Source organism: Epinephelus moara, chromosome 10 (genome assembly GCF_006386435.1).
Source record: "Epinephelus moara isolate mb chromosome 10, YSFRI_EMoa_1.0, whole genome shotgun sequence".
Lineage (NCBI taxonomy): Eukaryota > Metazoa > Chordata > Actinopteri > Perciformes > Serranidae > Epinephelus > Epinephelus moara.
In genome coordinates, this window is record NC_065515.1 from 9,087,852 (window position 1) to 9,115,402 (window position 27,551).

Below are 27,551 nucleotides of genomic sequence, written 5' to 3' on the forward strand. Positions count from 1 at the left end.
GAAGATCTTCATGTTTGGGACTGTTGGTGGGACAGAACAAGCAGTTACATTGGGTTCTGGGAAACTGTGATGAGTGGTTTCCATTATGATGTCACAAGAGTTAACTCGGCTTGAGCTGGGAAAAGATGAGCTGAATTTGAAAGACATGGGTGAGGAGGGTCTAACAAAAAGATGCAATCAAGTTGCATTTTGGGAGATGTAGGCTACAGTGTTGTTGGATGATGACCTGTATAAAGTCAGGACGTCTCGGCCTCCGCTGTATCAGTTCTGACCATTTCTTTATTTAATGTAAATTCATTACGTCCAAACTGCTGGAGCACCTTTGTTGTTGTTACTATATATTGTGAGAAAGGTACATTTCTTGCATTAACTGCTAAAAAAGTCTCAAATGGCGAGCTGAAATATGGTGAGACGCACATCAGCAAACAGCTTCCTCTCATGCTGTCTGCTTTCCTCACCTGTTCATACTTCTCCAGCTCTGTGTGGTAGATCTGTCTGATCTGGGTCAGCTTGGCCCTGTAGTCAGAGTGCTCTGCCGAGTTGTCCGCCCCCGCTCCTCCCGAGGCCGCCGCTGCAGCCGCCGCCGCCGCCGAGCCTCCGCCTTTCTCCGGACCGGATACGCCCTCTGCCAGCAGCATGTTGTCCAGGCGCATGAGCTGGGGATCTGGGGGCTCCTCCTCCTGGGCGCCGCGGATACTCAGCACTGCAGTGACAGGAGAAGGTCAGAGGTCAGTCATAAAGGTCACACCTACAGTGGCGTGATGCACCGTAACAAGCTGTCAGCTGGAGAGAGCCCTACTGCACGGGCTGACACCGCTGAGCTGCGCCCACACATCCACCCGCTCACTGTGAGTGATGCAGTGTGTTGTGGCAAAGAAAGACAAGCAGAGACTGTAAGTGTGAAGTGTGCAGACGATACAGGAAGTGGTGCACTGTTAAATGACAATATTCTCACAATAAAAAGGGATTAAGGGAAAAATCAGTTCCTCCAGAAATGCAACATTTTAGGAATGAATGTCAACAACAAAGTGTGTGTGTGTGTGTGTGTGTGTGTGTGTGTGTGTGTGTGTGTGTGTGTGTGCGGTGTATGATTGTATTGCTGGACTCTCCCTCTGCAGCTCTCACTGGACTGAAGAGGGAGTGGGAAGAAGTTTTAGTCTTTCAGTTTTTGCCTGACTTTGTTTTCTCTCTGGAAATATATCTTTCACACCTGGTCCACTCGTTACTCTCTTTCACCTTCCACCAAAAAACCCAATGCTCTGGCCATATTAACCAGATGTCTAATTCATTTTGAGCTGCAACAATTAGTTGATTGATTATTTGACCCACAGAAAAATAATCTGCAACTATTTTGGCAATCAATTTAATTGTTTCAGACATTTTTAAAAACAAAAACTTCCCATTTGAAGCTTACACGATGTGGGGGTTTGCAGTTTTTTCTCTGCAGCCCTAAATTTAACGTTTGTTTGTGCAGGAACCTTTTTCACTAACCTCTCCTTTCTCACCGCTGCTGGGATAAATCCCATAATCCATTTTCTTTGTCTCTCCTTTTTATCTTACGTAAATCTCTTTTGTTGTCACTATTATTACTTAAATTATTACAGTTATTCAGTTTATTATCTATTCTTCACGGTGCTCCTTCTGCTGCTGGAGTCATCATCATTAATTTGGATGTAGTTCATGTGACTCTTGTGCATCAATATGAGATGTAGATTTAAAATCAAAGTTCTCTAAAGTGTACAGTGCACTGTATATATTAAATACGCGTGTAGATTTAATGGCTGGCACATGTTGGCAAGAGACAAAATTGACATCTTGTGTATAGGGCTGCAGAATTAATCAAATATTAATCGTGATCACGATTTTGTCTTCCCACAATTACATGAACATGATCAACTGCGATATTATCATTTAAAATGCCTGTTTCGCTCGTACATACTGTTTTCATTTGGTTGCATCCTGTGATGGCAGATGTATTTTTAGTTAGCCTGTATTTTGGGCAGAATTTTACAAAGAAAGAAAACCTTATTAAAAGTCTTATTTTGATGTAAAGATTTGTTAATAAGCAGGACTGTAGCACAATGTGAAAATAAAGGCAGAGCTCTTGCTGTTAAAGTGCAATAAAAATATTTTGTCTCTAAAATCAATGAGTACTCATGACAAATAATCGTGATTATAATTTCCAGAATCAGAATCAAACTTGTTGATCACGGAGGGGAAATTGTGAATTTTGGCCATAATTGTGCAGCCCTGCTAGTAAGCAGTGTGACTGATATAAAGTAATCTGATGAAACAAAATGTTCCTTATCCTTGCAACACAGTACAATAAATGGGAATCTGAGGATTCATCAACATCAGTAATCCTGATGGATTCCTCTGCCCTCCACTAGAGGTCTCCCTTGCCATTCTTAAAAAGACTCAAGTCCCACCTTCCATTTTCTGAGGTGAAAACACTCCCAGGCTCTGACTCTTCCTCCTCCATCTGAGAACCATCCATTTCAATATAAAACACCTCCTCCAGTGTGGAGCTAGGATCCAAATTGATCCCAGAGTGGACATCCAAAGTGCATTGACGGCAGCCGGCGTTACCGGGCCTCGGCCGCAGCGCCAAGACGAGCTGTGACTCTGTGACTTTACGCCCCGCGTGTGTCGATAGCCATTTAAAACGTTACCATTTGTCATTTGTCTCGTTGTCATTGAATGAGAAGGGACAGGCAGGGAGCACTTCATTAATTCAGAGACAATGGGAGTGCTTGGTGCATTAACCCCAGACTGCTGTCCGGGTTGGTAGGCCTGGGCAGGGGGTCACTGGGATGAGAATAAGGCCTGCTGTACTAGCAGAGGAAGAGGAGGGGGCTCCCTCAGTCACCCCCGAGTGGACTGGAAATGCAAATATGGCAACTGTTGGCGAGTGGGAGAGGTCAGGGGTTCAGGCCAGAGGCTCAGCGGGAGGTAGATTGAGAGTGGGAGGAGTGTTGGAGGAGGGTGGATGGTGGGTAAGGGGGGGTCTCTTGGGATGGCAGGACTGTACAAACATCCTGTCTCATTACCCAGACTCCTTCATCACTCCTGTAATGTATGGACCGGCTCGGAGGGGAAAATCTCGGATGGCTTCACACCCGTCTCACCTCCGCACCGCCACGACTGCAGCCGCGTTATGACCCGATCAAACCTGCTCCATCAGAAACTCTAAACCCGCCTGTCTGCTTTAGTTAACGTACATCAGCGGAGGCCCCCGCCGCTCCCTGGCTCCTGAACACTCACCACTATGGAGAGGCAGTTTTTCTCTATAGTTACCACCTCATAAATACCAGACTGAAGTGGGTGTTAAAATGAGAGCACACCACAATATCCCATGGAGGAAAATGAGCTGCACTTTCAGGAAGTCATTTTCACTGGAAAACAACTCACAGCAGCACATAGTTAAAGAGGAAGAAAGAAAAACTGATGAAAGAGCAAAATAAGAAGCTGCATTTAGTATTACAGAGAGGATTGAAAAGGTTCACAAGATTCACAGAATGTTTGCTGTAAATTTGACTTCCAATTTGGCATACAGACCCCATCACTATGACATCGCACTAACAACAACAATCACCTCTGTGTAAACAGCTGGTCATTGATTTCAAATGCAGATTTAAGTAACATCAGCAAACAAGTTTATTTCTGTTGTCAATTTAAGCCATAATTGTAATGTTTAAAGATATACCGTAAAATGTAGATTAATAGCCCGGGCTATTATTTGCTTAAATCACTAAAATCAACAGGCCTGTATTTGAGTTAGGCCTTTAATTCCTTTTACACAAAACTGTTGCTCAGCAAAGATGGGAAATATGATCACATTCAGTCATTCATTCAATCTGGCCCCAACAGACGGCGCACCGGAGAGAAGGTGATTTACGGCACCAAACAAACAATACTCTCAACTTGGATTCATTTTTATGAAAAACCCTTTTGATTCTTTTGATCTGAGGACCCTTACTGACCAAAGGAGTATGAACAACTTACAGGGTAATCAAGGAATGGACACATAATTTGAGGTAGCCAACAACCTGGTTTTACACATCCGAAGAACTTCTATAAAAAAAAAATGAACTGCTTGGCAACCAGACCAGGCCTCTAATTGAGACAGCCGTTTATTTGTCAAAATGTGTAGCCACACCGGGCTAGCAAAAAGGACTGGGGGTTTTATTGGGACTAGACTTTTCTTTGAAGTTTTACGGTAGTTAAACACAATGGTCCGACGTTTCTGCTACACTCATATTATGTACTGTGTTGCTTTGCTAGCGTCTTTGATAAAAAAAATCTATCTCAGTTTTAGTGTACGCTACATTAAGAATATTTTCACAGCTTTACCTTACTTGTTAACCAATCATGGCAGCTGTAGACGAACCACTCAGGTATTCTGTGAAGTAAAATTACTATTTTTGTCTATGGAGTCTGATGGCTTTGATATGACAATGTAAAGTCCTCGTAGGAATTTGCTAACAGCAAGATAGAAATACACTTAATGTAATTTTCTTTTTTTTTGTAGGTGGCTCAAAACAAACCATTGAGTCACTATTTGTTCAGCCTCGTTTCATTTTTTGCATGTGCCTAGCTGGTCCTCTACGCAGAAGTTATTCTAACTGAACATTGTGATTACGTCTTTTCCTTTGGACAACTCACCTAACCCTCTAACTTGAATACATTACATGGGCAGATGAAAAAAATGCGACAAAATACAAAATAAAAGTTGGTTGTAGCTATTTCATTCTAATAAAATGAGATAACGTCTAAAATGTGACTGAATGTCACGTGAATAAAAGTTTAATACATGTTCTAGTCTCAAATGTGATTTCTGCCTAAGTCATGTCAGATAGATTGACAATGACGACAACTCCCATGATCCCACACTACTTCTTCAAAGTCTGTCGTTTGTTATTGTTTTGATTTAAAGACCACTAGCAGCAGAAATCACCCACTCTCTCCAACATCTAAATGACAGAATAGGCCGATTTCCACTGACTTCAAAAACAACTTATATGACCAGCCCCAAAATTACATATATTATCATTCAGGGTCACAGTTTTAAAAACGTCCTTAATGTCATAAAATGGTTGTAGTTCCACTCTAAAACTACTTGGTTAGGTTTAGGCAACAACACTACGTGGTTAGGTTTAGGAAAAACATCATGGTTTGGCATTAAATAAGTACTACTGTCACGGATGTAATATAATATTTGTCACCAATGCAGTGTGCTACACATACTAGCACACAAGGTTACGTTGTTATTAAAAGAAGTCAACATTGACTTCAGAACATGGACACTGGTCTCCTGGGTGAAAGTCCTAGGTTTGTTAGGCGCCAACGCTCACGCCCACCCTCTAAGGGCTTCTTTGATATTTGTACAACATTACATGGATTTTGTCACTACGTCACATCATTCCTGTAATAATTACTATGGCCACTAGAGGGCAGCGCCTTACAACCAACGTAAGTACGGGTCGTAATAAGCTGCTGACAGAGTCAACCTATGTGGTCATTTTTTGAGAGGGCTAGAAATTACATATTGTGCATTTAAGGAAAGTAAATAAAGTATTCACATATTAAATGTTTACAAAAAGTGAGACATCTAATCCGGAAGCATAAATGAGTTCCATCGGAGAAAGTTCTGCGGAAGGACATGCTTTGTCTACTATGATGTTTAAATGTAAATGCACAAATGCACGTTAAATCATTTATTTCTTGAGACAAACCTGTCTTTGTCAAACAAAATGATCCACATCATTACTAAGAAAACAAAGTAAAAGCACAAATCAAAGAGCACCAGCACACAAATGTAAGGGAGGAAGCTCTTGTCAGATGTTTCTACAGAAAAAAAAAACAAAAAACCAAGGCCAGGTTTCTTCCCAAACTCATAAAACGTCTAGACTGTCAAATGAAAATGGAACACAAAAATTCCCCATGTCCAAAAAAACGTTTCGATTCACGTCTGCCAAGTTCCAACTTAACATTCATGAAGTGTTTATTTTACTTGGCTGGAAGCACCTCCAGCATCAGTCTTATAGGAGCGGCTGTTGCAGAAGGTCATTTCTTAGGAGATCTCTTGGAAGGCAAAGAGAAAAAACACCAGTAGGCTGATTCCTTTTTTTTTTTTTTTTTTAGGAAAGATGGAATAAGAAAGGTCGAGGAAAGCAAACACTCAACAGGGCTGGGTATCTGAAGCCGAGCATTCTGCTCAAAATAAACAGGTAAACGTGTCTTAAACTGACAATTAACACAAACTCCGACATGATCCCCAGGCCTTGCTTGTTGACACATGTATACCCTCGCTAATCAGCCGCATATCGCATCCTCTCCTCACACGACGCAGCCCAGATCCCAGCTCCATTCTTGCTGCTGATCCAGCTGTCTTGGAGAGCATCTGTCAGGAGGGACCCAGGAAGGAACAATGCATTACGCCATGTTGGCTGTGTACTGTCATCCCTCATTGACAGCACATTGTCACACTTACACAGTGTCCTCTGAGCTGGGAACAAGCTAAGTAGCTGCTGCCTATAATATCAGCTCTTCCTGCCGCCTCTTATCACACAATCTGATGGGAACCTGCTCTGAGTGGGGTTAATGTGGACTCCGCGAAAAGGATGCGACGGTGTTCGTTTTTAATTTAAGCCACTAATGAGTTTGATCCTTACAATGATGACAGGCATAATGGCAACAATCTCTTGTCTACATGGAGAAAAACCACAGACCTGCAGTGATGGAAGCAAATGATGATTTATTTATTCCACCCTGAACCTAAAGCACATAATTAAAACCATGGAGGGATTATCTCAAACAAATAAAATTAATAAAGAAAAGAAAGGGATAATGTGCTTCCATAAAATTGGCTCTGCTGTGGGTCATAATTACACGACTCAGTGAGGGCCACTTTATTGGCTAATGGCAGCCTAATTGATTCATCCTAATGTTTTTCGAGCCTTGGGTCTGCTGGGCACTCCCTGTCCAATAGTGCTGGTGAACTTACTTAGCCACCCGCAGACAAACACTGAAGGTTCTCCCAGGGATAAACAATTATCTGTGTGTATGTGAGTCTGTGTGTGATTTGGACGCCCCCCCTCCCCCTCGGTGAACACACATTTTCTGTATGTCTCTAATGGATGCCATTTCCCTCTTGGAGGCGTTTCAAAGATGGCTTGTTGTCAGACAATGCCTTATTCCTCCCTCCTGTTGTTGACAAGCAATTCTCACAAGAAGGCATGCACCAGGCTTTATTGCTTCACTTTATTCTTTGCGTTAATACAAATAAAAACATCTTACATTGGCTCTGGCTGCAGAGGAATTTACTAAAAGCAGATGCAGGATGGTGTAATGCTGAAACTAGGGATGCACCTATTGTAAAAATTCTGAGCTGATACCAATGTTTAAAATAACTGTTTGGCTGATAGCCGATACCGATGTTCCTATATTGTTGTTTATTTTCTTTTTGTTGTTATTTATTCCCCCTTTTGTGCCAGGGAAACAAAGAAATCTATGCTACAGTAAAAAATAACAACCATAAATAGGGATGCATCAATTATGAAATTCTGGGCCGATACCAATATTCAAAATAACAAATTTGGCCGTTAGCCGATACTGATGTTTTTATATGGTTGACAACAAACCTTAATCCGTGTTTAAATCAGCATGAGGAGAGTTGTTAACGTTAGCTGTCAGCTGTTAGCAGCCACTGGCCGCAACTTACAGCTCACGGAGGTTGCATAAGGTTACGTTATAATGCGTTCAAGTTCTATTCAGTAAAAATGAGTACTGAGCAAAGGTAAATTATAACATTCTCATGATGTGTTCAATGTAATCTTGTACAGTAAAATGTAGTTTTTGGTGAGAAAAATAAATACAGCTGTTTGAAGAAAAATGTTGTTGTTTTCGCATCATTATAAAATAGATATGAGAGAGACAATTATGACATATTGTTTTTGGTAAAAATGCTTTTGATGCAGTTATTCTTTTATTTAAGATGTTTTTCATGTGAGAGTTTGTATGATTGAATTTGTGCTCATTCAAAGGCAGTGTAATGAAGGGCTTAATTATTTTAAAACATTTCAGTTATTGTTTTATAGTAAAGATTTATTTGTTTACCTGGCACAGCAGGGAGAACAAATAGCAACAAAAATAAAATTAACAACAATATAAAAACATTGGTAACGGCTATCAGCCAAATTTTTATTTTAACCTTTGATATTGGCCCAGAATTTCAAAATCGGTGCATCCCTAGTTTCAAAGTAATTAAGCCCTTCGTTACACTACTTAAACTATTAAATCATACAAATTTATGAAACAAACATTTAAAATAGCCTTTCAGCCTTAAAAAAAAACTGCTTCAAATGCCTTTTCACTAAAAAAAAATTGTCTAACATCTATTTTATATTACTGTGAAAACATAAACAAATTTCTCCTTCAAACAAATGTATTTATTCATGTTTCTCCCCAAAAACTACATTTTACAAGATCACATTTGAACACATAATGAGAATGTTACAATTCCCCTTTGATCAATAGTCATTTTTACTGAATACAGCTTTGACGCATCACAATGTACTTCAATGCAACCTCCTAGCTGTTAGTTGTAGCCGCTGACTGCTAACAGCTAACAGCTAACGTTAACAAGCTCTCCTCCAGCTGATTTAACAGATTAATTATTCACAATGTGACATTATCAGGGAAACAACTGGGTGCGTCCTGTGATCGTACGATACTAAGTTTACTGCATCCTATCGCCTCGAAGGCGTACCAGAGAAAATTTCTGTTGCTCCCAAATATTTGCTATCATCCCCGGGAGAAAGGGACACCGGGCGCTACTAACCTCCATGTCACACAACAGTGAGATCACAGAGCCCATTTACCAAACTGTTATTGTATTCTTCTTGTACCTGCTCATGGCCATTATTCTCAAGCCCTGCTTTTAAGCCTGCGCAAAATTGATGTGACATGATCAAAAAACATCGGCCACTGTCACTGTGTTTGCCTGAAGGCCGATGACAGTCAACAAGGCGAACATCGGCGGATACCGATGTGCGGCTGATAAATCGGTGCGTCCCTAGTTGAAACTTCTACATGTGTCAACGGTGCAAAAGCATCCCTGCAAGGATGGACTGGGTCAGGCTGGGTGCGTGCACTGGTCAGTGGTTTTGCTGCTCTGTGTGTACACACAGCAAGACAAAATGTCACCGGCTGAGAAGACAAGAAAAGTAAACTGGAATGGCAGAACATGACATTTATTTAACCCCCTCAAATATCTGGCCTTTTACAAATCAAATCGATATTTAATAAAAGCCCGGGGCAATTGGCTTTTGGAGAGGTGGATGTTTAACTGTCGGGCTGTTTATCTGGGAATATTTATTTCATTTCCACACTGAGGGAAAAAGCTCTTTGAGGATAAGCTCGGAATATCATGCTCTGAGATGATTTACGTCCCTATTTGGGGGAAAGCAGCTCCCCTTCTTCTCCCCCCTCGCTGCTTGTTTTCAGTAAGCACATGTGTAACGTACTCTGTTCCCCATATATTAGTCATCCGAGAAGATTGGCCTCATATGAAGATGGGTGTGGGTATTAAAATATTAATTGAACTACTAGCTCCACAGATACATCATTTCAGAGCAGCTCTGAGTTTGGGGTGAGTCTTAATTGAACAAAGACGAAAGAATAAACTCTGTCTTTTCTCTGAAGGGGAATGAACCGTAGCAAAATAAAAGTGGGCTGGCAGCCTGGGGCTAGCATCATATTACTAGCCTCTTTGGAGAAATGTTATCACCGGGGAAGGACACAGGTCCATTACAGACTGTCACATCATCTCAACATACATGACAGAAGTTCACAAATGTGAGAAATATTAAAATTGACAGCAAATACAAGCAAGATCCAGGTCTAAAAATACGCTTTTGAGTCAGTGACAATATTTGGGATGGTATCAAAAGCTTGTCAGGGGATTAAGATTTCTTCCAGGACACTGCTTGCATCTTCAAAATGATTCAGTTTTTTTCATGGCATAACAATATCAGACTCAAAGAGTTACAGCACACCATGCTCTGCAGTCCAGATATCTTATCCTATCAGATTAACGGAGGCAAATGGCAGCCTGTCAAAAACCATTACCATACGTAATCCCCTTCTAGATTTCGAAGGCATGTCGACAGGGACTGTTGGCATGGCAGCGTGTTGTGGCGATCGGGTGATTGGGGGAAAGCCTGATGTTTAATTAATGATGTTGGGCTGTTCTGTCACAGTTAGCGAGACGGACGGTCAAACATAAAGGCCTCTGACAGAGACTGGGTGCCTCAGTTCAGACTGGCAGACACCTTTGGAGGCCCTCCGTTCTGCACCCAGACGCTGAAATGTGATCCGCAGTGTTACATCACAGGTAGCAGCACAGGGAGCGTCGGCCAAAAGTGACACACGATGCCGGTCAGGTGACAGCGTGTCCAGGCAGATCAGCAACGCCTGGCTTGACATTTCTATGAGCACTTTGAGTAGAAAGGCAAAAGGCACGAGACCTTAAAGTGACAACCTGTGATGTTTTCTTATCTGTTGCTCTATTCTGTTGCTGAGCGATCAGCCAACAGTAACTCATATACAACCTATGAAAACTTTTGCTGTGTCAGGATGGTCTTTCCTAAGAATAACGGCAAACAGGAAGTGATGTTTCCCGAGTTTGTAGCAGCAGCAAAAGCAGTTTGATTAAGGGGAAAAGGAGATGAAGTAAGTTGTTAGCATTAGCAGCAACAGCCACCGTGGCTAAAAATAAAAAAATTACTCGTACACAACAGGGCTGTCACTGTTTATTTGAAATCCAAACTAGTGTTCAAACATGGAGAAAAATGCAATATTCAATCTCGAATGCTTTCTTTGACTTCAAACTTCACAGTAAACATGTGAAGCTATTTCTGATTTTGCTAAGGTACAATTAGGGTTGGGTATCCTTTAAGCTAATTCAGGTTCTACTGATTGATTTTGGTTCTCATTGACTCCCTGTTTTAGGTCAAATGTTTGGATCACAAAAATATCTTCATTGTTTTAAGCCTTAACTGAATATTCACAAAGTTTGTTGTATTATCATTGTATCACATGAGCAGGCCTACATAAAAATAAAGATAAAACAAGGTACAAGCATACAGATATAGAGGTATATTCAGTCAGGAGATTCAGGGAACAGAATTTTATGTTTTCCATAATACATGGATATATTGATATCGATATATTGGCAAAATGAGTGGTTATATGTCGGCATATCGGATATCAGCAAAGAAATCCAATATCGTTCATCCCTAATTTAAAAAGTCGAAAAGAGCCGCATAATTTTATCTCTATTCAAGTTAGCAGAGTGCTAAACTAAAGGTTAGTCGGTGGTTATTAGCTTCTCTGCCGCTGTTAAGCTTTTCTGGCTTTATGCACCACAGAGCAATTTTCATAGGAACGAACAGGGCCCTGCCTCTAACACTGTATCCAGTTCTCTTTATACATCCATGGATCTAGTCATGTAGATCCTGGAAGATAGCTACGAACGTTGTTGCAGATACGTAGCCTTTGTTTGCAATAACAAAGCGTTATCACATCTTAAAAGGAACCCATAAGCAGAACTGAAATTCGAATCATCTTGTAGCTAGCTGCTACACGGTTGGCATTTGGAAACCAAGTTTTGGTTGTCAAACCTACGTACGAACACCAATGAGCTACGTACGAACACCAATGAGCTATTCTGTACGGATAATCGCAACCCCACAAAATCTGAGAAGTAATGTGAGGAACAACAGATGCAACTGCTAACAGTGACGTTAGCTTGTCACTGAGTGAGGCAAATGAATGGAACCATGCAAATGCTACAGGACTGTTGAAGATGTGGGTTCATTACGCATTAGTTGGAATTTGTTCCAACTTAATTTCTTTTTAAATTAAATGCCCTTTTACGAAAAAGACTAAAAAATTAAAAATAAAAGGTTGTCACATAAATAAACCTGGAAAGCGCAGTGCTAAAAGACATAAGAATTAATGGGGCAGCAGCCATTTTCCCTAATAATACTTTATATTCATCATATCAAAGATATTTAAATTAGATTGAAAAAAGTATCTGACATATGATCATCTTTAAATTGTTATGAAATATCTCATCATTACTGAAGCCATCCTGTAGTCAACTTTTTTTAACCCTTTATATGAGACTCACAGTTTCATCCTGTCATTGTAATTTCATTGTCACTAACAGCTGTGATCGATCTTGAGTGAAACTGCCTTTATTTTTGTTAACTGTGCAGGTAATTTTTGGGACATGAAAAATAAAATGTTAAAATATTCAGTGTTAACACTTAAAATTCAAGCGCATATAATTGTGAAAAATCTGATATCACTGACTCTGAATAGTTATTGCTTTTATGGCTTCCTGTATATTTAAAAAAGAAAAGGAATAAAATATTTCGTTTTAAATAATAAAATAAAAGTGTCTTATCTCTAATGTTTACATTGATATTTAGTGTGTAGTCACACCTTTCACCAAACAGACTGATGATGTAACCATGCCTTGAATAATCAGTCCATCTCTAAAAACAGTCCAGTGTGTCTGATGAAAGCCAAACGCTTTTGCATAATTAACCCTTTCTGGTCAGGCTGCGGTCGCCCTGTCTGCTTGAATTTACAGTGACAGCCCTGGCCCTATTTGTTTGCATTGGTGCTTCAGTGGGCACACTTCATTGTGGCTTCAGCAGTTAATAAATCACAGTAGAAGCCCCCTCTCCCGACGCCAGCCTGTGCTACGGTGGTCCTGTCACAAGGCAGGCACCAGCACCGAAGCGACAGCTACATGCTAATTCAACATCGGCATAATTCATTATACAGTCGCAAGTGTACTGGAATGGAAAGAGAACCAACATACACCAGGAGGAAGACGACAGGCATCAAACTGTTAAATCCTGCTCCCCTTAAGTCCCCTCTGTTTGCCTTTGTAAAGACTCAAGTCTTTAAACTCCTGCCAGCATTATAAAATTATACATTACTTATTAGATATGCACAAAAATGGCTTTGGGATGTGTAAAGAATACAATTATTTTACTGCATTTCCTTTCAAAGACACAAAGTCATGTAATTCATTTTAAGGGAAAAAGGTTAACAGACAATATCAAAGAGGTTAATGGACAATGAAGACAATTAAGAAGCAACGGAGCTCCTTAAAACTAAAAAAAAAAAAAAAAAAAATCTGCTTTTTTTTATGAAATATGGTAATCTATACAGCCACTTCCTGTAAGTCATGCAAACGCCAATGTAAAATGACATATCAAAAGGTAGAACGGGAGCTACTGCACTAAAGGGGAAATTAACAAAAAGATAAAGAGTCAATTAAAGCGATAAGGCCTTGTGCTCTTCAGAGGGTGGAAACCAAGGGGAGTGGAGCTGACAGCCTTCACATTAAAGCGCCGTGCTGCCTTCTCATCCTCTATGTGGCCCCTCCGCTTTGTAACCAGCAGTTCAGAGGAGAAAGAAGCAGCAAGAGTCTTTGTTAAGAAATACTAATCACACACACTCACTGTCATCAGAAGATACCACTAATGAAGGTAATTAGAATTAGGTCCACCAAAGCCTCAGGGCCACGAGTAACGACATCGTCACTGGCACAGTGGACAATGTTTTTTCATTCATTATCATTCATTTCTGTCTGACACACCCTGAAACTTTTTCTATAAAGCAGTTCAGTTCGGGACAGTTCAGTTCAGTTCGGTACGCTTTTTTTCCGTTTCCACTGTGAAAAGTTGTGGATGGTACCAATGGAACCGTTGTGCACCATCCCCATTTTTGGCCCCCCCTCTGTTTGGGTACCTAGCACACAGATCTGGTACTAAAAGGTGGAGCTGTGAACACTGCAGNGAGAGTTTTATTAGTAAACTGTAACTATAAAATGAAAGGATGTTTAATAACTTGATTCACTGGGCCAACTGCCGGGGACTTTTAAGGTGGAACGTTTACCTGTAATGTTACTCAATGCATGAGTTGACGACGTGAATCAATCAACACACCTTAAATTTCACTGTGACAACTTTGACCATTAATTGAGATTTTATATGACATACACTTTTAGTAATGAGTGGGTCTGTTTATATATATTAATAACTTTTCTAAATTTTTTCTACTCCAGAAAAAAAAAAAAAGTGTCGTGGAGCATAGTTCCTGTGGGCTCTGGCAATACTAAATCCCCAAGCCTGCCTTAGAAGGACTAAATACACAAACCCGCCATTTTTAAATATCCCATGGAGACAGACTCTCACTGCAGCCTGTTTTATTTTGTTTAGAAAAAGTTGGCGTGCAGCCTCGTTCTGTGGACGATAAACGAGGTGCAGACTTCCATCTGTGTCCCCGGTAATGAGGAAATACAGTGAGTGCTGGACGAAGCAGTGAGTGACAACAACCCCGCCTACATTTAAGGGTACTGTTTGCGGTGGAAACGCTAGGGTCTAGGTACCATGTCTGAAGGGTTACTTTTGGATCCAAAGGTACCATACCGAAAGTGTTTGGTGGAAACTGGCCTTAAGCTATGGTGGACGGTCCTCGATATGAATTAATACACAATCAGCCTGAGGATTTAATTTGTGCCTTGTTCTATTACTACAAAGCCATAAAGAGTGTAAAAACAGGGTTTCAATACCTTTGACTGCATCAGACTTTAAGGTCCAGTGTGTAGGATTTAGGGGAATATACTGGCAGAAATAGAATATACTACAATATATTTTCTTTAGTTTATAATTACCTAAAATTAAGAATCATTGTGTTTTCGCAACCTTAGAATAAGCTCTTTATGTCTACATATGGCACTTCCTCTTCCACGGAGTCCACCATATTGTTTCTACAGTCGCCCAGAATGGATGAACCAAACTCTGGCTCTAGATATGGCCATTAACATTTTTGGTTCGGCCACCGTAGTTCTTCTACACTCTTGGCACATGGAAGAAGTTTCAGTTGGCTGCAATCTGCAAACTCACCACTAGATACCACTAAATCCTACACCTTTAACCAAGCTTTTTGGCAAGATAGCCTTTAAAATCAATATGTTCTCTTGTGACACCTCACCAAACCTCTCAATTTATTATTATTCAGTATCTCATATGAAAATAAACAAAAAAAGTCCCTACAAATATGGATTTTTTTTAAGCATGAATGTTAATACTTGATCTTAGTAACAGTACTTTGATAAACTAATCTTAAGCTAGCTTTTACTAAAGCTTTCACCTACATCTCTGGGTCTTCCCCAGACTCCATTCACGATAGAAGAAGGAAAGATGTGGATTTATCCTGGGGGTCTTGAAGTTGAGAATAGAGGTGCAACAATTAATCTATTAGCAGTCAAATATTAAATTAACCACCACCTATTTTTAAAAATTGTTAAATGGTAAATGGACTCGCATTCGTATATCAGTTTTCTAGTCTTCTGACCACTCAAAGCACTTTTACACTATGAGTCATATTCTCCCATTCACACACATTCATACACTGGTGGTCGAGGGTGCCATACAAGGTGCAACCTGCTACTTGGCTGACTATTCACACGCACTCATACACTGATGGCACAGTTTGGGGTTCAGTCTCTTGCCCAAGGATATTTCCAAATGCAGACTGGAGGAGTCATGGATCAAACCACTGATCTTTCAGTTAGTAGACGACCCACTTTACTTCTAGTGATTGGGTTTTCAAATTTTTCTAAGGAAAGAAAATCAAATTCCTCTGATATCAGCTTCTTAAATGTTAATACAGTCTGGTTTCTTTACCCCTCTGTGACAGTAAACTGAATATCTTTGGGTTGTGGACAGAACAAGACGTCATCTTGGACTTTGGAAAACACTGATCAACATTTTTTGCCGTTTTCTGACATTTTATAAATCAATTAACGAATCAATTAATCAAGAAAATAACTGACAGAACCACCATCAACAACATGAAAGAAGCAGTGCCCCCTCCAAGCTGATTAAGGATATAAACAGTGTAACCCTTATAAAAATAAAAATTGAATAAATGTCATGCAGTGAGACGAAGATTTGGAAAACAGCTAAATTATGGATGAATCTGCCATGTTGTGGACACGTCTCTTCCTGGACCAAGTGGCATCTGTCAATGTCAAATTGTCTTTCCGAATTTATTGGCTATCATGATGTGATGCAATACCAGCAGCAAAAGTTTGACTGGTCTTCACTTTTTTATTTTATTTTATTTTTTTTTCTGGTACACTGCTCTGCTATGTGACAGGCCCTCTACGGACAAGACTTACAACTGGAATACACAAGGAGTAGGTCTGTTGTTTTCTGCATAGTGTCCAGTTGTTGCACTATACAATCTACCAGGAATATCTCACAAGTATATTATAGTGTACCGCCAGGGGTTACGGGAAAGCTCTTCAACACAACCAACCCTCTATTCATGAATCGTAAAGAATTTGCTGCAGTTTTTTTCCATTTAAGGCGGAAATTGGCTCTCCTTTGCTTTCTGATTGTCTTTTTGAAACATTCAATTACGTATGGACAGTCCACACTCTTTAACCCCTTTGTCACTGGACAAAAAGCAACCAACACACGCTAACATCTGGCTTTTGTATTCAATGGAAAAAATTACTATCAGCATTCACTCCCCAGACAAGTGACTCCAAACAGCTCCAAACGGCTTCTATTGGCAGTGACGGAAATATAACACCTGTGTGGACACACTAATTTTAGCCCCTTTGCCGACGCGATGCAATGATGGGCTGCTGCAAAATACCGTCTAAATCCGTCCAAGCAGCACTCGAATGTCGTTCAAAATTTAGTCAGCACCAAGTTTTAAAGAGAGACTTATTAAGTACGAGATATAACAAAGAAATAACCACTGCTTTCTACCATTTACTAACCTGTTTTCTGGCCTGTCCCTGACATTGAACCAGAAAAACATACCCAACATTACAGAAAGGCATGTACTGCACAGCTGTGTACATGGGTCTGGTCTACTGGCAATGGGAAAGGCCTCTATCACCTTTTACAAAACCCACATACACGTGCTAATTTTGGTGGAAAAAGGATATCTGATTCTGAATTCATGCACACAATGTTGTCACCTTGTAGGTGTTTTGACCAAATTTGCAATTTCGACAATACCCAATATCAAAACCCAAACTCTATTCTAAATCAGGTGGGATACTTGCATTATTCAGCATGTGATAAAATGCAGCATAATGAAGTAAAACCAGCTCATCTCTCAGAGAGGCCGAGTTGGGTTCATTCCACTGTGCAACTTCCCAGCCCACATAAAGGATGGGTAGCAGTTAAAGAGCATCCAGACGAGTGTCCTGTGTGTCCCACATGAGATAGCAAGCGTCCAGCAGCATGCACCAGACTGGGGCCATCCATGGCCTCGGGCACTGTGTTGACTGGGCCTGCCATGTCATTAACAGTCGCCTTGATCTGCTCTACCTTATTAAAGCCATTCCTTCAGGAGAGCAGACGAGCATGTCACAGTGTGAAACCAGGCCAAGGAGGGAAGGTGACCACACTGCCACCCTCAGCGTGCAGGGGGCAGAGGCGGGGGGATATGAGCACAGTGCAGCGGCTTTGTTGTCAGCCTCATCCCGGACCCCCTGATGTCCCTGTGATTCCCTTGTCAGTCTGTGTTAATGGAACTCACAGTGGTTATGCTCCTTCACATTCTTATCTCCTGTAGCAGGACAGTCGCACAGCCCAGCAGTGCCTGTTTAGCCTCGGCTGACCAGGAGACAACCGCTGTGTTGAATATTGACAATGTCTCTCCTGTCACCAAGAAATATGTTCAGTATAACTTCTATTTAGGAACGCTGAAACTCAACCAATCTGCACATCCCCTCAGTACAAACTGGCCTTTTACTATTTGACCAGTATTAACTGATGCAGAGAATCATTAGAGGTTAACTTCATTTGACTGGTGTGCTCATGAGTGAAAAAGCCACAGCATAAACCCGAAGAAACACCCGATTGGGAAGCCCGGCGGCTTCCAGCTCTGTCCCATTCCATCTATCTGACTACACACACTTGTGTGGCATTTTTCACCGAGCACAGCTCTCCTACTGCCAACCAGTTTATGTAAAAGTGATTAACAGTAATTAATCCTTAATCACCATGATTAGCCAAGTCGCAGTAAATTAAGCCACATCTGGAGCAGCTGAGGGCTCGAGAGTGGCAGCAGGCATGCTGAGTGTGAACGCCGCTGTTGACTGAGGTCTACCTGAAACATCTGAAGGCAAACAGCACAAGGCTCGTCTCCACTGCTTTGTTTGGACGCTGTGCTGTGAAGTGGCGAGTAAATTCAGACAGTCTGAAGAGCAGAGACCCTTTTATGGTTGTGTAACAAATGTCCGAAAACAGAAAATAACATTCAGTCATCCTAAGTGTTTGTGCAGTTGTTCTTGACGATTATTTGTGCAACTACTCGTACTGTGCAAAGTTAAGCTGTGCAATTAGACCTGCAGGCCAATACAAAGCAACAAACACGACTCTCAACACAATGTTGTAACAACTGAAGAAGAAAGACCCGTGCTTGATTTTCTAGGCTGATAGTCATGTTTGAAAGTTTGAAAAATGTGATTATATGTTAATTTTTTTCCTTACATTGACACAGAAAAACATTTTTAACAAGAATCCTACAACATATGTCCTGGGTAAGGTTAGCGATACACTGGTTTCAATGTATACCGTGATATAAAAGTTGAGTTATCATACCGTGTACATTTGCTTATCTATGATATTATAAAAAAAAGTCAACTGCAAATCTCCCATTTATTGTAGTTATTTTCAAAGGGGAGACTTTTTACACAAACGTCCATTAACAACATGGTTTAAGGTTTCAATTATAGTAATAAAATGTTTGTTCAACCAAAAATAACCCTTCGTTTTCATTCCTTAAAGGGTCATTCTGATTGACAATAACATAAAATCTGTAATATCGCGATACTGTGAAATCGTAATATTTTCTGAGATGGTTGTCGTACCGTAAAAATGTCATACCGTTGCAACCCTTGTCTTGGGTGGGATATTTTACAGTAAAAAAAGTGTCTCTTCGGTGGACAAAATACTGCATAGTGCATACTGCAAGGACTTCGTCTCACTTCCTGGTTTCCAAAAGGGCAGGAATGCTGCTCAAGTATCGGTAAGCCTTCTATTTTATGATAAATTCATTAAAAATATTGCTATTGTTGCAACCATAACATGTAAACTCCGTAGCCCTTCTACAGCTCTTCGAAACTTAATAAGAATTATGGTTTACAAACCAGTATTTTAATTAGCATTTAGAGAAAAACTTTAAAATATAAAATGGCCACTCGCTACGACAGCTGTTCAGATCTTACCTCTGACATCCAGTATGTTTGCTGTCTAAAAATGAAATCACTTAAATCTTTTAAAATATATCTGCAGCCTCATTGAAATGTAAGAATAAAAATAATTAGGATGAGATTCATTTCTTAAGAATGAGTGATGTAAATATGTTTTTAACAAATGACCATAACTGATGGAGTTCATTTCTGCTCATTCTTATTATCAAACACGCTCGGCAAACACTGGGTGCTGATTTACACCATGTCTCTGGTCCTTTAAGTATAATAACAAACTATCGATCTATAACAATTTCACAACAGAAAATTACTCTAAAAAATGTAGTACCTTGAATATGGTGCACAAAATAATACAATTACATTAAGACAAGGTCTCTGACTGATTTCTGAACACTTTTTTGTAAACGGATTTCATGTATACTTTTTAAGGAAAACTGTGTCGACTAAAACAGCCTTCCAAGAAACCCAGAAACTGACCTTCAGTATCTACAGTAAACAGACACCAGAACAGACACATTTACAAGGACACACACACACACACACACACACACAGCCCCAGTGCCCTGTGTGTACCCGTGCTGCATTGTTGATTGGCTGAGTTGCCTGAAGATGTCTCGTGTGTAGCAGCGGCGGCGGCGGCGCCTCTCTGTAGCTATTCCCTGCCAGATAAATGATGCAGGAGGACTGGTTGTGTGCTGGGGAACTGGTTCCATCACAGCGGGTGTGCTGTTTCTCTTAGCCCAATGTTTCTCTTGTGCCCCCCTGGAGAGTTTTCTCCCTGCGCCCCAGTCTCTCCCTGTTACACAGCTCCACATTAATTACACACTTTAATGAGCTGAATTATTAATGGGGCTCTTACTTGGCAGTTTAAGGAAATGCAGAGGAGAAGACAGCGTTGAGCATCGGGAATCAGGGCTCTCATTAAAACATCACACAACGCCTCTGGGACCGGTGTTATTTAGCCGGAGAAATAATAGGATTTGGTATTTTATGTATCAGGAAGAGTGAGGCGGCTTGAGTATGAATCCACAGCGAGAGATAGAGAGAAGAGCCCTGCAGAGGCTCATGCACAACATTATGTCATTATGATTGCAGGCCCAAGGAAAATGAAAGGCCATCTAATGCAGCCGCTGGAAAAGCTTTCCTTTCTGATTGTTCAGCACAGATGGGAGCAATATTATCTGAAATGAGGTGGACTAAAGCAGGAGTGAAATGAATGAAAAGAAAGGCCATTTCTAGGTGAATATGTCTCATTCCCTTCTCCCTCAAAAGGGACGCTTTTTTTTTTTTATCTCGCACAACTGTAACACTTACGGCGGCGAGGGTGTTCATCAAAATCAGGAATATGGAAAATTGTCATGATGAAAGCTGCAGGAAAATTAGATTATTCACATAATATCACACTTGCTGATAAGAGAAAATCCCACAGTGAAGAGACAGGAAATGAAACCAGGAAACAAGTTCCAGAGTTGTTCCTGCGAGTCTAAATTTATATTTCTGCTGGAGCAAAATTCAATCTTCTCACCACGTCTATGTATGATGTGTGATGTATTCAATAGGAATGCTACAAAATTAGGAACACCTCCAACACTGAGGCATTGTTAAACTCACATATATGATCTGACAGTGTTGTAAAAGAACAAAGAAAGGCGGTTTGCTCTCTAAATGCACTTTAATGTGTCGGAGAACAGGACTACCCCTTCTCTATTTTTTGACAGAGCATCTTCATCAAGCAGCCGCTCATATTTCCAGTGTGATGATTGTGTTTATCAGACAGGCTTCGCTGTGATGGCTGCGGCACTAACACGAGCTACATGTCTTGAGAGCACCAAACGGCTTTCACGCTCGCTTGTGGATTCCACAGTGGGATCCCAGGGGATCTCTCTCTCTCTCTATTTGTGTACAAGCTGCTGCCAGTGCTGACTGTTCCCGGTGTTCGGGAGGAAACAATAACAGCCTCATTGCACAGTCAGATTACATTACAGCCCGACGCTCTGCACGGCTCGGACTCTGAATGGATTTTGGCTTTATTGCCATATTTGGGCAGACACTCTGGTAGAACTGATGACATGGCGCCTGACAAACAAGATTGAAATCTGACTGATGATTTCGCCCTCTGCGTCTCCGTTATACAGCACATTAACACAAGTGGCTGATTAGTAATCACCGTGAAGAGTAATCAGATGACCTAGAATGGCCTGCAGAGGCTGTGCAGGCAGGCGTCTGGATGGGACGGTGTCTTTGTGCAGCCCTGCAGCTCCAGACACAAAGCCCTGGGGACACTGCCACCACAACACAGCTAAACACCCCCCTGTAGCCAGGATGAAATCCACACAAGTTCCTACTACAAAAAAAAAATGGACGAGCGGCTCATTACATGGGTCCTATTTGGGTCAGGGAGCAGATGCAAATGTAGGTCAGAAGGAACCCCTGTTGTCAATCAAGAAAGAGGAGAGAACAGGGTGGAGTAATGGAGGAGGATGGAGAGAGTGTCTCCCCCGGTGAAAGATCGCGCCTGCTGCTCTCCACAGCCCATCCCCGAGGACAGAGGGGATCAAATCATATGCAGAGGAGGGGAGTGGTGCTAAGCTTCAATGAGGAAACTTAATTAGACTCATGCTTGTGTGAGGTTAATTTGAGCTAACTGACGCGAGTGAAAAAGCATTACATTTTTTTTCTGAGGCAGGACGGCTCCAACATCAAGGCCTGTTTTTCTTTTTTTTTTAGTCTGGTGTCACCGGACCATATATCACCGGCACACCAATAAAGCCGCTTCCCATCGAGCCTATCCTGCATGTTTTGCAGTTGGATGATGAGGTCGGTCTGACCTACATGCTGCAGACCTCCAGAGAGTCCAGGATCCAACTCCTCCACCAGCCTGAAAGGGAGTACACGTGAAGTCACCTTGAAGCAAGATGCGCTGTCACATTTCCATGCTTGAATTCCTTTCAGATGACTTGTGTTTTTTTTTTTTACCGAAATGTTGAAGTACATCATCTTTTCCTACTCTTGCACTTTTGGCCAATTCCAGCTCCTTTCTGAAAATCTCAGCAGCAAGAGCAGCAGCGGCGGCGGCGGCGGCGGCAGCTCCTCCAACTCTGTAGCACTTCATTTCACCTCACACTGAGCTTAGATGCAGCGCTAACTGCCTAGAGGTTGACACTTGTCTGAATAATGTTATGCTAATGCTCTAGTCTACCTGTATTTACCCCTAAGTGCAGCAAGCAATCTGTTGATTGCGAGAAAGCAATTTTCCTGAGAGAGGGGGAGAGCGGGCCGCGAGAAAGACTGAATGAGAGGGTAACAAGAGATCTTCTTTAAGCTGCGGCAAAAGCAATTTACAGAGGACGACAATTTTCTCTGGCTGTGAAAGGAGCGCTCTCTCTAATTGTGCCTACGCAGAGCCATCAAGATGGGGATACAGAAAATAGCAGAGCAGGCTCGCATGTATCCCAGAGCAACTTAGAGGTATAAGCAGGAAAACAGCTATAAAAGCTTCCTTTTATTTAGTCAGGGATATTTTTTCTTTCGGAAAATTGAGACGCCCATTCATTCTGTAGATTATATATAAAAAAGAAAAGATCACACAAACACAGTAACAGCTTGGGAACATTGTGTTTTCCAGCTCAGGCTAATTACCTTTACATTATATGTTACAAACTACAACCAAACATAATGGCATGTATAAGACAGAATGGCCTCCATCTCCCTGCTCGTGTTTCTTTTCTCATGCACAGGCATAATGCAACTCCAAATGCTATAATGATGAATGAGGACATTGTCCTTTTAATTTGTTTGTTGGTCCTTGTGTTGCCCGAGAAGGCAGATGTAGAAATTAATTGCTCTTTCTGACAAGGAGCGGGGCTGGTGTTTGTGTAAATGTGTGTGTGTGTGTGTGTGTGTGTGTTTGATGGGGTGACAAGGCTTCTAAAAATAAAGCAGCAGAACCGTGTGTGTGGTGCCAGATTGGGCTCAGTGCTGTGCTCGTCTCGCTCTGGCTCGACTTCTATCTGCCCGTGTGATAAAGCTGCTAACAGGCCTTTATCGGGGAGCAAGGGGAAATATGCTCCTGCCAGATTAGGCCCCAGACTCTGCCAAGGTTATAAACAGCCTGTTATCTGTGTCCCAAACAGAGTAATCCACGCTCTATCAGCACCCAAACATATGGGCCACACAGAGCAGAGATAGCCTCTGATGGACACTTGGTTTTAATTGCAATGAGAGCCAGCGGAGCATCTCTGGGAGAGAAAAAGGACATAAAAAAGGTCTGTTATTGTGGACATGTCCCAGCCCCGGTGTAGCTGGCCAACATTCACAAAGACCAACCTCGACCTTTTTGCAGCGCTGCACCTGCTCCTTCCTGTGCGTTCAGGCGATAGCGTGAACGAGCAGGACAGCGTCGATGCCACGTTTCCAGGAATCTATTAAAGCCCTGCTGGATATTTGTTTCCCACTCAAATTAATATTTTCCCTTTTCATCCGATGTCATTTGGTGTCTTTGTGCATTTCGCCAGCATGCTTAATTAGATCTTGGCAGCAGTAAGTATGCATTAATTTGATTAGGCGCTGATGGGCTATTTTCGGTCCTCAACACAACACGGCTATTCTTCAGCCGATGCCTCACAAAACATCAGTTCTCAGACGCACTCTGTCTCCCTGATCAATAACAAACTTAAACTTCCCCGGACGTTCTTCTTAGTAAACAAGAGCCACTCAGACGCTCACACACTCAGTGAAAGTCTGAAGTGAAGTGAGGACAGCAGACAGAGATGATGAAGGGTGAACTGAGGCTTTCAGCCCTGCAGGAACTGTGTAGTGCCTGTGTTGAAAAGAGCCATAAACATGAACAATTATATTTATATTTCAGCGTTACAGATTAGACCAAACAATACCTCATCTTTTGGTTTGAATGGACACTGACTTCAACATCTGTAAGCATGTGTTGATGGATGTTTTTGGCCACTTGGGGGCGGTGGAACAAGTTGTGAACATAATATTAACAGATTATCGCCTCATAGAGTTAATATGGAGCATGCTTTAACAAACATCTCACATCTATCAGACAAAGAACAACAGTAGCATTCACTTAGAGTCATGTTTGTGTCCACCTGATGAATGCAAGTCCAACACTTGCTCTTCTTTTAGCTCTATTTTTGGTCTCTACCAGCTCCTGAGAAAAACATCTGACTCTTAAGCTTCTGAATGCTTCACTATAATTATTTGGAAACAGGGTTGATAACAGCAGTGACACTGACCAAAACAGTGAAGTTGCGAGCTGTAAAACCAAAACAATGAGCTGAAAGATGCTAAAATGTTCTGTAGAGCTGAACTGCACAGTCTCTGTAGGTACATCACTGCTTATACAACAGCCTACATGTAGTCTTTAGAATATTTGAAGTCTAGTTGTATGGGGTACTCATTCATAGTCAGTCAACACATTTACATGAACAGTTAAGTCGAGCTACAGTTGCAGGTTGATTAGGCCATTTAATTGGACTCCTGTCCTTGTCCCACTGTACAAGCACTGGAGGGGAATCCATTTATTGACTGAAGTATGTCTGACTCTGCTACGATAGGTGGAGATATGCCCCCTTAGTATTGGAACATTTTCCAGTTGACCTATTACGTCACAGACCAAACAATCGACAAACAAGTTAGCTAGCGGCAAACTGGTACCGTGGTGGACAACTTTGCAGCTCTGTACACGGATTTAATGCTATTTGACTGTTCTTTTCTCAGTCTTGACAGTATACGTATATCTTTTTAGTTTGGCAATGTATGTTGGACAAAACAAACAATCTGAACATCTCACCTTCAGTTTTAGTAAAACTTTGATGGGTATTTTTCACAACTGTTCAACATGTAACAGACAATGGATGTCCCAAGAGCCGAAACTTTGGTAACAAGTCCATGCCAAAATGCCAGAACAGTACTTGTTTTTCGACGCAATTCTTTCGGACCTGACAAGGCAGCATGTACAACTAGAAGTGTACTTGTCTGACATTAAATGCCAAAGGAAGAAGCAGAACGCCTACCAACACAGAAGAACAACACCACAAGATGGCGACATGTGCAGCTCAACTCAAGTGTTTTTTCTTGAGACCAGCATATTTGTTAATTCCTTGCAATGGGAGCGCCATGTATTTACACTCCGCTACCAACGCAAGCAGCATGACGAGGTGCTGAGCATCTATTCTGCTCTGAGCACGGCACATTTAGGTTTTTTTTAGTCACCATGAGTTAAAAAAAGTGGATAAAACGCTGTGCTCGTCACTGCCACTTCTATACAATCTTCCAATCACAGTGGAGGAGAGGCGGGACTCTAGCTGCCTGTGAGCCAAAACTGGCCTGTGACAAGGTGCCAGGTGGCCTCCCAACCATTTTCAGATTCACAATAAAAATAAGTTTATTCACAAATGGATTTTTTTCCCACTTTGAATGGAAATAAGGTGCCAGGGTGCATAAAAGGCCCCCAGCAGAGGTCTACACAAAGCCCTGAATATCCTCAAACCCAAGTAATGCCCCTGTGTACACCTAACCTGTATGGGGCTTTTGCGACCAGCCCCTTGCCACCTGACATTTTGCAACGGTGGCCCCTGGATAAAGCAAGTTAAGTATCCCTGCTGTAGGCTACATATCCTCGCTAAAAATCTCGTGTACCCACCTAGACTATTAATTTGTGTTTGAAGTGGATCATCAGGGATTAATACTATCATTTTAATTTTGATTTTGTTGTTTTTAATGAAGGATTTTATGTTTAAGTACATCGGATTTATTGTTTTTTCTTTGTTTTTAACCATGGTGTCAAAGTGGGCATCGAGAATCTGGAATTTCACTGGTCTTGGTATTGACTGCTACATTTCTGGTATAAAGACGTGTCCATTACACACAATTAACTGATTAATCCAGAAAGTAACCGTAACTCAATGTTACTATAACCAGTAAATATGAGATGAAATTATGACCAAGGTTGTAATAAACCAGAAAAATCTTTTAAACTGTTTTTGTTCATGACAAAAACAGTTAAATAACCAAAATACAACAGAAACAAGCTTATTATTACGCCACTATTTCTTGTATTCCATCACAGTATAAGACTGTACATCCACAACATTCATCTCTTCCTCTGTGAGGCACGAGCCGTAACGAGCAGCAGCTCCTGCATTAATGAGGATTGAGGTAAATCAGGGAGAGATTTAGACCCTCTACTACTCTCTGTCTCCTCATATAAGCAGCAGGCTGCTCTTTCTGTCGACAGAGCTGTGATCTGAATACCTCTGCCTTCATAAAAGATTCAGGCCTTATTGACTTCCTACTTTGGTTTCCCCGCAGAGCCTACCTCCCCGGCTCCTTTTAAATTCTGCTCTCGTGGCTGAGGATGCGCACCTGCCTCGGGAAAAAAAAAAAAAAAAAAAAAAGTCTCCGGCTTAACGCGGGGCTTTTATAGCCTTCCCTGAACCGCATCTAGAACATATCACTCCCTGTGCAGGAAATGTACACCTCATCTCAGCACGTTATCAGAAGATGACCCTGGATATAAAAATCAAATCCCGTGTATCTGATGAAGTGAAATAATAAAGTTTTGAACCACTGTATTGTGAAATTCACTAATCACTCAGCTGTTCCTGACTTACAGGGTCAGTCGGGGATTATTGGCATTATAAAATGCCACATCACATCTGTTATGCTAAATATTGATATATCATGTTCCTTTTACGTCAGCATCTGTTACCTGCTCTTTACTGCACATCATTACCGCCTGACTGCAGCATTAAAACCACACAGGCTGGGCTCATCTGTCTCTCTATACAATATTTCAAACACAACCTACACAAAAGGCCACAAAGTCTAATAAATTCCTCATTTTATATACTGCCCCCAGATTTCTAAGTCCTGTCCAATAAAGTTTTAAATGTCATGAAGGACCTATAATATAGATAGTATAAACCAGAGCCAAGAAAACCATACACTGTGCTGTCCCTTATCTTTTTATATCTTTGAATCAACTATAAAATGGTTTGGAAACTGTCAACAAGGGGATAATTGACCAACTTTATTGTTACGGTGATACGTCCCAACAGGCTCATTTCTCTTTTGTGACAGTAAATGAGAAAACTGTACACTATACAATGTAGTCTTTCAGCAAGCCTGTGCAGTCTGAATGAATCATATTAATAGAGATTTAGAGAAAATACGTGATATATAATAAGGTTATACT

At 41.2% G+C, this 27,551-nt stretch overlaps 1 protein-coding gene across 3 annotated transcripts in view; it reads right to left on the bottom strand.

The window, feature by feature from the left end:
• The window catches only part of pbx1b (pre-B-cell leukemia homeobox 1b), a 93,451-nt gene that overhangs the window by 30,593 nt on the left and 35,307 nt on the right, over positions 1–27,551 (bottom strand). For all 3 annotated transcript variants that reach the window (XM_050055169.1, XM_050055168.1, XM_050055170.1), the window contains exon 3: positions 459–703. In XM_050055169.1, coding sequence (XP_049911126.1) covers positions 459–703 — 245 coding nt within the window. The remainder of the gene's footprint in view (positions 1–458; positions 704–27,551) is intronic.